Source organism: Mus pahari, chromosome 5 (assembly GCF_900095145.1).
Source record: "Mus pahari chromosome 5, PAHARI_EIJ_v1.1, whole genome shotgun sequence".
Taxonomy (NCBI): domain Eukaryota; kingdom Metazoa; phylum Chordata; class Mammalia; order Rodentia; family Muridae; genus Mus; species Mus pahari.
Genome location: NC_034594.1, coordinates 39,774,237 through 39,785,764, shown reverse-complemented (window position 1 = coordinate 39,785,764; position 11,528 = coordinate 39,774,237). Strand labels below are relative to the sequence as shown.

General features: G+C 42.5%; 1 protein-coding gene across 8 annotated transcripts in view; it reads left to right on the top strand.

Moving 5' to 3' along the window:
• Positions 1 to 2,967: 2,967 nt before the first annotated feature.
• Positions 2,968 to 11,528, top strand: part of Raph1 (Ras association (RalGDS/AF-6) and pleckstrin homology domains 1) — an 86,364-nt gene continuing 77,803 nt past the window's right edge. For 2 of the 8 annotated variants that reach the window (XM_029538391.1, XM_029538390.1), the window contains exon 1: positions 2,968 to 3,054. Coding sequence is in view for 1 of the 8 variants with exons in the window: in XM_029538394.1 (XP_029394254.1) it covers positions 4,457 to 4,459 (3 nt within the window). In the remaining 7 variants the exon portion in view is untranslated. Of the gene's footprint in view, positions 3,055 to 3,557; positions 3,721 to 3,743; positions 4,460 to 11,528 lie in introns of those variants that run through there. The other 6 variants (XM_029538396.1, XM_029538393.1, XM_021198381.2 and 3 more) reach the window with 4 other exon arrangements.

Sequence of the window (11,528 nt, the reverse complement as noted above, 5' to 3'; positions counted from 1 at the left end):
CCCACCACAAATATCTGGATTGGAAGTGTCTCCCCAGAACAAATGATTTAGTTGAGAAAATGTCCTTCATAAGTGTGCCCAGTAATTGGGTTTTAGTTAACTCAGATTTAGTCAAGTTGACAATCAAGAATAGCCATCACATCTACCAAAATCCTGTCAAACCACTGTCCTTAAGAACACACTTTCCATAGTAATGGACTAAGAATCCTTTGAGGTGCCTAGATTTATGGTGTTTATGGTGTGTGTGTGTGTGTGTGTGTGTGTGTGTGTGTGTGTGTGTGTGTATGCAGGCACTCCGTAAGCTCTCTAACTGTACCTGGGATTTATCCATTTCTCAAGACTATCTGGCCAGTAAGTTTTGGGGACATTCCCATCTCTGAGCATTGGGATTAGGGGTACATACCACTGGGCGCTAATTTGAGTTAAAATCTTCTTTGCTCAGTAAGCCCTTTGTAGATTGAGCTCCCAGCCGCCTATGGTAATACTTTCCTGTATAACTGTTTAGCTGGGATCTTCCTTCTACATTCTTATTTCAGGGAGGGTGGTTAACATCATCTACTCAGCCTCCCCAGACAGGAGCTTGCTTGCTTTTTGTAGAGATTTCTCTCTCATTCAGTTCTCCAGCCAATTTTCCGTGAGATTCTGTAGATTCCACCTTCTAAATATCTTGTCTCCCAGGCACCCTTCCCACCGTATTTCCTCTGCCTTGCTTCCGTGGAGACCTGGGTGATTCTCACCCCTCTTTTGTTTCTATGCTTTAATTTTCTCCTGTCTCCAAACATCCACTCAGTTGTCCCAGAGACTTAAAATGGCTTGTGGTTTGAATATGCTTAGCCCAGGTAGTAGCACTATTAGGAGGCGTGGCCTTGTTTGGAGTGGGTGTGGCCTTGTCGGAGGAAGTGTGTCATTGTGGGGGTGGGCTTTGAGACCCTCCTCCTAGCTGTCTGAAGACATACTTTTCCTGGCTGCCTTCCTATGAAGATGGAGAACTCTTAGCTCCTTCTTCAGCACCATGTCTGCCTGGATGCTGCTATGCTTCCTGCCATGATGATAATGGACTGAACCTCTGAACCTATAAGCCAGCCCCAATTAAATTTTGTCCTTTATAGGAGTTGCCTCGGTCGTGTGTCTCTTCACAGCAATGGAAACCCTGAGACACACTTCAAAGAGTTTATTCTTTATTATAAAGTTCAAACTCCTTAGTGTAGCACGTGAGCTCTTGATTAATACAGTTCTTTCTACCATTCCCCACCTTTTTGAACCTTCTCTGCATCTGTCCAGAAGAGATGTATTTACTTGGGAGTAGGCCTCTTGGGCATGGTAATACTACTAATGTTCACACACCTGCACAGACATTGCTGCCTATCTCTAGAATGCCTGTTCCCTCCTTATTCGGCGAGCTCCTGCCTGTCAGTCATTAAACATGTAGTTTATCTCCACTGGGTAGGCTTTCCCGATCTGGGAATAGAATAATTTTCTAATAGTGTCTCCCCTATCTCCTTTATCTAGCAGTCTGTGATTTCTGGGGGCTGGAGGCATCAAGTCTTTCTTGTCTTTACATTATTATCTCTTAGTTGGAGCCCAATAGACTCTAATTAGGTGAATAGATTATTTCATGGTTTAATGAAACTGATGAGAACCTGCTTATTTTTCTCAATGGTGGAAAGTGACTGTTTTCTTTCTAAGATTCCTCTTAACAACCTAAGCACTTGTTGGGAAGAGCTGGCTGAGAGCTATCTAAAGAGTACTCAGGAGCCTATTTTGTAAGGAGGTTCCTCTAAAAGTGAGACTCTTCTTGTGATGTGTTCAGCCTAGTAATAACATTTGACAATAGGTTATTGATTAGGTGTGGGCAGCTAGGTATGTTTAATCTCAATAAACTTAGTCACAAGGGAAATGAAGAGGCTCCAAATAACATTTGCTGATTAAAAATTTCAAAGTATTTGTCATTTATACAAAGGTCTACAATAGATAATGCATGGGGTGTGAACTGAATATGATATATTCATTAAAAGACTATAGTGTGCTGAAATAATTACAGGTAACAAATGATGACTGAGTTCAACAGGGAAGAGAGGTCACAGGTACTGGCCATTTCCACCATCTTTAGTTTATGAGATGATGTTATTTTACATGAGATTATTGAATCTACTAAATTTAAAATACAAAAATGCAAAATGCATTTATTTCCTAAAATACAAGTATCTCAAGTGTGAAACAGACAATAACTGTATTTGGACAGTTCTAAATACCAGTTTGAAACAGATTGTGCAGCAGTTTGGAAAAGACTACTAGAAGACTGAAGCTACTCGGAAATCTTCAAGAATATCGGGAAGTAGAATGCAATTAGTCAACCTGGGATTTGATCCTAGACTAGAGGAATGAATACTCATTCTTAGAAAGATCGCCAGAATTTCAGAAATACGTTATTTATTTTTTTTGGTGAAAATTCAAGATACAGAAACGGTTAAAGAGCAGACAAGAAGACATGGAAAAAAAAGACGTTCAATGCAGCCAATTCCAGACCATAGCTCAATTTCTTCAATGCTAACAAAGTACATAACCAAGCAAAGGTAATTTAATACTACTTTTCCTTTCCTTTGATCAACTTTACATGAAGGTCATAATAAGGACATAAATCGAAAGAAATCTAAGTCTGCCTAAGTCAAAACTGCATTAAAATAAGCAACATTTGAGTGATTTGGAGCTTGGACTCAAACTCGGTATTTTAAATGTAGTACTCAGGGAATACAGCTCAGGGCTCAGTAAAGATCGCCTACACCCTTGCTGAGAACAAATTCAGTAAGGGAGAACAGAAACCAGGGACACGGACGAACAGGCTCTGAAGTGAAAAGGTAAAGATGAATGGAATAATGTCTGATTCCTGAAAGCTTTCCTTACACTGCACGAAACTGCAGAGTTTAGGCTAAAATGGGATTTCCTGAGGCAGTGCTCCCCGATTTCAACAATAGTCGGCGAGTGTCTGAGGAAGCCCAGGGTTGGTTCTGGAGACGAAGGACGCAGACGGCAGGCAAAGGCACCCAGCCGGGACAGGTCTGCTAGTCCGCCCTCAGTCTCCCAAGACCCTGGGACCCGAGCGATTGGGCAGGCTTCCCGGGAAGGGCCGCGGCGGGCGGGACGGCAGCGGGATTTTCCTCACCGCCCATTCATTCTCTGATTCATTGGTTCCTGGAGGCGGCTCGCACACGGCCGCGCGCGCTGGAAAGGCAGGGCGCGGAGGACAGCCGCGGCTGGGTGCGGCCCGGCGCCTGAGGGGCGGCCGGTGGCGGGGTGGGGGTGGCGGGGGTGCGGCTGTCCAGGCCGCGAGGGGCGCGCGCGTGCGCGTGTGCAGGCGGGCAGGAGAGGCGCGCGGCCGCCTGCGCCGGAAGTGAGCGGTGGCCGCGGCGGGGAGCGCGCGGCCAGGCGCGAGTCGGTCCGCCCTTGGGCCGCGCGGCCCTCAGCCCCGCCCTGTGCCGGGGCCGGACGCGCGGGCTCTGTGATCCGCGCCGCGGGGCTCTGCGGCCGCCCCGCCCAATCCCCGCCGACGCCCGCTCTGTGGGTCGGTCGGTCAGTCGCCGAGCGCGCGCCGCGGGAGCTGCGGGCGCTCTCAGCGTTCGGGAGAGGAGCGTCGCGCCTGGAGAGGCGGCGGCGACGGCGGCTGGAGAGCGCGAGCAGCTGCTGCCTAGCGCAGAGCTCCGGGAGGGCCGAGGGGCTGCCACGGTGAGTGCTCCGCCGCCTGGCCCTCGAGGTCGGGGAAAGGAGAGATCTGGGTGCCCGGGAAGCGCTGCCGTCTCCATTTTCCCGGCGCCCGGCGTGGCCCTGCGGGCGAGCGCGGACGGCTGCAGCCCGGGGCGGGGTCCTTGCCGGTCAGGCTCCCGGCATTGGGCTGAGTCCCGCCAGGCGGCCTGCGGTGGGTAGGGGTCGGCAGGGCCTGGGCTGCACCCCGCGCCCCTCGGGGCTGCACCGTGCAGACAATGAGATCTGGAGCCGCCTGGGGAGGTGCGGCGGGGCTGATACTCCGCACTAGGGCGCTGGTGGCGGGGGACCGCGGGTGGAAAGGGACTGGCTCCCGGTAGCCGCAGAAACCGGTGGCTGGATGCGGGATTGTTCCAGCTTCCGTGCCCTGCCCGCTTTCATAGATGAGTTCACTGCAGAGATTTAGAAAGGCGGGGCGCCTTCTGTGTCTTCTAATTAAGCCGGCAAAGTAATTGCTCTAGTGCTTTTTAGCTCCATCTCATCTTTCCGCGTACATTCCCGCCGGAAATCCAAACTGCAATTCAGTGGAGGACGGCAGAAAGAGGGAAGGCTGCATAATAGTGTTGGTTAGGTTGCCTTCATTTTAAGATACCTGAAAAATACCCTTTTCTTATTCAGACGTTGTCTTAGGATGGCCCCACTATGTGAGCTGGAAACTACTTGATCCTTATGTATCAGAGTGAAATAGGAGCTTTGGGAAATGGTATGAGTTGCATGTTTCCTGTGTGTTGCATTTCATACATTTTGTGGGAAGAACAATTTGGGTGGACGCTGCCTGCAGCATTTCTCATGGAGAAGTGGAGAGCCGCCCAAGTAGGTAAAGTCCTCCCTAAAGGAACTGTAAAGGTAGCGGGCTAGGGCTGAGGCATGATTCGATTATTAAATGGTGGTATTGTGTTCGTAAGAATATTGAAGTGAGCACACAGTCACGGAAACCTACTCAGGTATAGTGGGAGACACTTCTACAACACTTGAGTGGTGGAAACTGCGTTAGAACAGAGTAAAGTCACATTCCATGCGCTAGAATAGGCTAGCAACGTGATAGTGGACAAGCAAGCCATTAACTATGCAGTAGTTCCCTACCGGTAAGCAGCAGTCCGCCACCTGTTTACCTTTCTAGCCTGTTGTCAAGAAGATTGAATAAGAAAATGTATGCAAAATTAGTAGCCCCTTGCCTGTCTGTGAGATGCTCAATACGTGTTAAATTAAATTCCTTTTCCTATGGCTGAGGGCGGAGTGTCGGGTGTTGGGAGAAGGAGGGTCAGAAGTGAATGTTGGCAACAGTGAGTTGTTGAGGCATGTGTAGCTTAAGGAAGCAAAGAAAAGGTTGATTCTACATTGAGAGGTCAGTGGGGGAAAAATCTGTAAGCTGCCAATATAAAGTGAAGCCTTTTAAAAGGTTGAATAATACTTCTTTTTTACGTTTTATTGTCATGTATTAATTATACATAATACTGGGTCTCATCATGATCTTTTCATACATGTGCATCATATATTTGAATTTCAACAGGACAGGCAAGATTTTAACAGTATAGACTGGGAGAAGAAGACATATCACGTGTAGGTGGTAATTATCCCTTGGACAAGCCAGACATGGTGGGTGGATCTTTCCTGTAGTCTGCACTGGGGAGGCTGAGGCAGGAAGATTGAAGTGAAGTCCAGGTCAACCTGTATTACACAATGAGAACCAATCTGAAAAAACATCAAACCACGTAAAAAATAAAATACAAATCAAACCACATAAAAAATAAAGTAAAATCCGAATTCTCTAAGTAGAGCCCTAGAGAGGTGGCAAAATTAGGACACTCTTTAAAAACCCTTTGTTGAGTTTGTTCCAGACACCAGTTACAGATAGCCCAGCTGAAGTAAGTGATTGGTTTTTCACCAGACATTTTGTGGTAGCCGATTGCTGCTCACTTGTGTTTGATTTTAGTAAAGAGCAATGTGTAGCTGTTTCTTTGTGATGAATATTAGCTCTATTTAGTATTCCACACAGACTCTTGACTCAGGTCTCTCTCACTGAGATTATTCACTTAGTGTCTGGCTGACAGTAGTGGAGTGGTAAGCATCTTTAGATAATGGCTTCACAATTTTTAACACTTTGTTTTCTGGCTAGATGTTTTTAACTGTTATCTTTGAGGATAATTGTGTTGTTTTTTTTTTTTTTGTTTTGGTTTTTTTTGTTGCGTTTTGGCTCTCCAAATAAATAAATAAATGTATGTTAGTGGACTAGAAACAAGAATAATAGATTCTGCGATACACATTTGCTGTATTGGCTTTGGTTTGGAAATCATTGAATGTCAATATTGATAATCCCAAACTCTTATTTCTTTAGGAAAAGTAATATTAATGGAGTAAGATATGTAACCTCAGGCTAATTATTTTGAATTCTTAGTTCCATTACCTATTAAATAGGGAGTTTGGAATTACTGGTTTTCATTTGTTAATTCTTACTGACCTTAAGGATTTTGAGGAGCTTAGTGTATTAACAGGAGCCTGAATTTGAGAGGGAGGCTGAGATGGGAGGATACTGAGTTTGAGGGTGGCCTACATAATGAGGTTTTGCCTCAGAACAAAACAAAAGGAATAACTTAATTTTGATGAAGGGCTTTTAAGGTTCTACAGACATTTGACCTAAACTTCATAAAAAAGTTTGGAATACAACTCAGTGGGAGAGCAGTTACCAAACACATAAGGGCCTGGGTTTGATACCTAGCACAAAACCAAAGTCTGACTCGTATGCTTGAAGTTGGGAGCATTACATTGAAATCCAAGCATATGAAAGCTAAGGCAGAAAGAAGGATTAAGGCTATCTTAGGTTACATATTGAGGTCCTGACTCACAAAAATGTTTTAAAATTATAATAATAAAAAACTGCTACTAAATACTGTATACTACTTTGACTGCTTCCTATATATTGAATTATTTATTCCTTACCATGCCTCTAAGAAGAAGGTTTTGTTAATCGAGAAAATAAGCAGAGGCAGTAAATTACTGTCTTAAAGACTGCACAGCTCTATAGTAAGCAGAGGTTTAAAACTAGGCAGCCTAATTCTTGTATTCTTACCACCTTCCTATACCAACACCTTCTCCCCCACCCTCCGGTTTTAAAGTATGTTAAAGTTTTTATACAACCGTAGCCATTTAAAGCATTAAGTTGTTAACTTTCAATGGCGTTAAATGTTTGTGTTATTGTGTAACTGTTACACTGTCCATTTCCAGAACTTTTTCACAATCCCAAACTGAAGTTCAACCTGTTAAACAGTAACTTCTCATCTACCACTGCAACTTCTAGTAGCAACTTTTTTACTTTGTCTCTGTGCCTTTAACACTATGGGTGCTTTCTGATAGTGTAGTCATTGTTTTATTGTTGCTGTTCTTGGGCTTTTCTTTTTTTTATCTAGAATCTTACCTTGTAGCCCAGGCTGTACTCACTGTATAGATCAGGTTGACTTTAGCTAATCACTTTAGCATGCTTATTTAAGTTCTTTTTAACACACTAAAAACTGAATGACCTACAGACTAATGCTTGTGAATTTTAAACACTTGATAGGAAACTTCATAGACTGAAGATTTTTTAAAACTTTAGTCTTGTGTACTATTTATTTAATTGTCCCAGTAGTTGATTACTATGGCTAGTGCCATAGTATTCAATTAAATAATCAAAACCAAACATTTCAATGGAGGTTGTACTCATCCTGTTTAAGTCATTGTTAAAAACAACAATGAACATTCAACAATAAATTCTGATATCTTATTATAAATGTTTTTGTAGTTCATTGTGCTTCTTTTATTTCTACTCTTCCTTTTTGTTTGTTGGCTTGTGTTCTGAGACAGGGTTTCTCTTTGTAGCCCTGAATAAGTAACAGAGAGCTACATCCTGATCCACAGGCAGCAGGCAGAGAGATGCTGGGCCTCGGAAGGGCTTTTGAAACCTCAAACCATCCCACAGCCCAACAGTGATGCATTTCCTCCAACAAGGCCACACCTTCTAGCCTACCCCTTCCAAACAGTGTCACTACTAGTGAATAAACATTAAAAAATACGAGCCTATGGGAATGCATTCTTATTCAAACCATTATATTCCACTCCTTGGCCTCCATAGGCTTATAGCCATACCATGGTTTTTTTTTTTTTTTTTTTTTTTTTTTTTAAAAGATGTATTCAGTCCAACTTAAAAAAGTCTATCACAGGCTCCTTAATACTGTGTAAAACCCAAAGATTAAAGTCTTTTGAGACTCATGGCAGTCTTTAACCCTTTGTAAAACAAAATCAAAATGAAGATCACATACTTCTAACAGTGACACAGAATAACTATTTCCATTCTAAAAGGGAGGAAAGGGAACACAATAAGGAAATACTGGACCAAAGCAACACCAGAAACCAGCAGGGCAAACTCTAAATTCTGCATCTTGTCTGTTATCAAAGGGTTCTCTGGATCTCTAACTCCTTTGATGACTGCAGTACTCTTCTGTCTGTTGGGCTGACTCCATACTGGTGTGTAGCTTTTCTTGGCAGGTATCTCTTCACAGCTTCATGCAGTAGCCTCTCTGAGCCTTCATGTAAGGTCATACCTGACACATGTCTGGCCTCAGCAACTTTCCCTGGAAGGAGATTGTACAGCCAACCCCTTTCTTGTATCCTTTCCTCTAAAGCCAGAATCACATGGTGAAGCTGCTAGATTCTGCTGCTTAATGTGATTGGAACTCTACTCCCTCTTCAATAGATAATGCATCAGGTTTTTGTTGGTGATGGTTTCATTCATTGCTTAAGTGTTCCTTTAATTCTTTCTCACAAGTTGGAAGCTTAGCTGGTGGGTCTCCATTCCCTTTATTCCATTTATCAGGTTTTTCTTTCAGCTTTTTCTCCTTAGCTCTGTTATACTTACTGGCACTGGCATCCTCCTCAAACTGTACTTTTTTTTTTTTTTATTTCTCTTTGTCCAGCTTGTTATAGATCTGCACAAGAGTGATTACTAACAACCATATGACACAGTCAATATTAGGCTGTTTTTAAATCTTTGCCAATCCCAAGCTCTTCAGTGTAGCTTTAGGCAGATTTTTTTTTTTTAGGACGGGGGAAAAACAGTAACAAGTCTGCCAGAATGTCAGTAGAATACTTCCTAGGCCACTTACTACCATTGCTTTCCCTCTGAAACATCTTGAGCTGGACCTCCACAGTTCAGATCACCCCATATACTGTCCATGTTTCTACTAGGATAGCACATTAAGCTCCACTTAAAGTATCCAACCACTTTTCTAGTTCAGAGTTCCAAAGTCTCCCATATTTCTTCAACAAACAGCATGCTCAGGCCTGTCACAGAAGTACCCCAGTAACAACTTTGTCTTAGTTCTAGTGCTATGAAGAGACACCATGACCCAAGACAACTCTTATAAAAGGGAGCATGGTAGCAGGCAGGCATGGTACTGGAGAAGTAAATGAGAACAGCATCCTAATTGCAAGTCTGAACCTGCCATAGGCTTTTGAAACCTCAAAGCCCACCCCCAATGACACATGTGTCCAACAAGACTACATCTTCTCCAGCAAGACCCCACCTCCTAAGCATTCAAATATATGAGCCTATAGAGGCCATTCTTTTCAGATCATTACACTGTGTTAGCTGTTATTAAGTATTGCTATTAAGACAATTTTGAAAGAGAAAATTAACTTTTTTGGACATGGGTTTAGAGTACTTGAGGAGTACCCTGAGACTGAAGAGTGAGCAGCTGTTACCAGGTCAGCCATGGTAGTACACATCTATGATCCCAGGACTCTTGGAGGATCACAAGTTTAACACCAGCATGGGCTATGTAAGTTTCAAAACCATAGCAAAACCAAAACAATTAGCTGCTAACAAAACCAGGCATCGAGCAGGGCGTGGTGGTGCATGCATTTAATCCCAGCACTCGGGAGGCAGAGGCAGGCGGATTTCTGAGTTCAAGACCAGCCTGGTCTACAAAGTGAGTTCCAGGACAGTCAGAGCTACACAGAGAAACCCTGTCTCGAAAACAAACAAACAAACAAAACCAGGCATCTGCCTCCTTGCAACTTTATCTGGGTAAAATTAAATTAAATTTTTATAAAATTAAGTATGTTACTTAGGTGGTTGCAAGATTGTAACTAATATTTCTCTCTTTTTTTTTTTTTTAAAGATTTTATTTATTTATTATATATAAGTGCACTGTAGCTGACTTCAGACACTCCAGAAGTAGAGAGTCAGATCTCGTTAAGGATGGTTTTGAGCCACCGTGTGGTTGCTGGGATTTGAACTCTGCACCTTTGGAAGAGCAGTCAGGTGCTCTTACCCGCTGAGCCATCTCACCAGTCCCGTAACTAATATTTCTAACTTACAATGTCTCTTAAATTGATAATAAATTAGTATCAATTATTTGAACATAAAATAGCCACTAGCATAATTAAGCCAGTTGAGTCACTGTCTGAGGTATTGTAAGATTTCATCTGGCAAAGCTTGTGAGATATCAGAAAATTCAGGTTTTGTGATCTTTAAAGCATCGTCCTGTGTTCTGATTGCTATTTTAATATGATACCACACCTAAAGCACATCACTGTTTAGCTTTTTAAAGTACTTACTTTTTACTGGTAATACAATGCATAATTTCTCTGCTTTAGGCAGAGCTAGGCATATAGAGAAATCAGAGATGGGCATTCTTTTCTCAAAAATAGAATACCAAGTTACAAGAAGAATCAATAGAGAATGTAACTGTCTTCAAAGAGACTGATAGAACTAAGGTGGAAAAGAAGTAAGGAGATTGGATTTGGAAAGGAGGACAATTATTTGGTAAGAAAAAACAAAACAAAATACTAAGATTTCGTAGATCCTTCTTGATTGATGTCTTATTGTGTAAGCCCCTGGGTCAAAAAATGGAGATACCTGATGAAAATTTGGGCATGTAAATTTAGTAATAGGCTGAGTTTTCATTTGTTTGTTGAGGTCTTGCCTGAGCTTATAAAAAAAAAAAAAAAAGACTTCTGCAGAAATGTTCACAGTCTCAAACTGGAAGCAGCACAATTGCTCATTACTGGGAAGCTATATTAAACAATCTATTGCAGGTCACTTGTACAATAGAATACTACTTAGCAATAAAACGCAACTATCAATACATGCAATAACATGAATGAACCTTTAAAATAGCATCCTCACTAAAAAAAAGAAAAGAAAAAAAAAGTTGGGCATAAAACCCTACATAGATCAGATACAATTAATATAGACAGAAGTTACAAGGATGTTACTTGTGGTGAAGCAACTATGACTAGAAATGTAAGGCATGTATATTTAGGAAATGTTTTATGTCCTCTTAGGAGTGCTGAAGAAAATGCTGTCTATATCACTGTGGGCTTGCAAAAAAATTCAAGTCTATTAAACAACACTGAACTGCTGCATTAAATACTTAATGAGTAGCTGTGCTAGGGATAGAATTCAGGGTCATTGCCAGGCAAGCACTCTACCACTGAGTTAGAGCTCTATCCCTAAGAGGCACTTAAAACATTTTTTATATTTCTGTATATTTTTTATGTGTATGAGTAAACACACAATTTTTATGCGCCATGTTTGTGCTTGGTGCCTACAGAGGTCATAAGAGAGCATTAGATCCCCTAGAACTAGAATTAAAAGTAGTTGTGAACCATCATGCGGGTACTGGGAACTAAACTTGGGTCCTCTACAAGAATTGGACACTGAGGACTGGAGGGATGGCTCAGCGATTGAGAGCACTGACTGCTCTTCCAGAGGTCCTGAGTTCAATTCCCAGCAA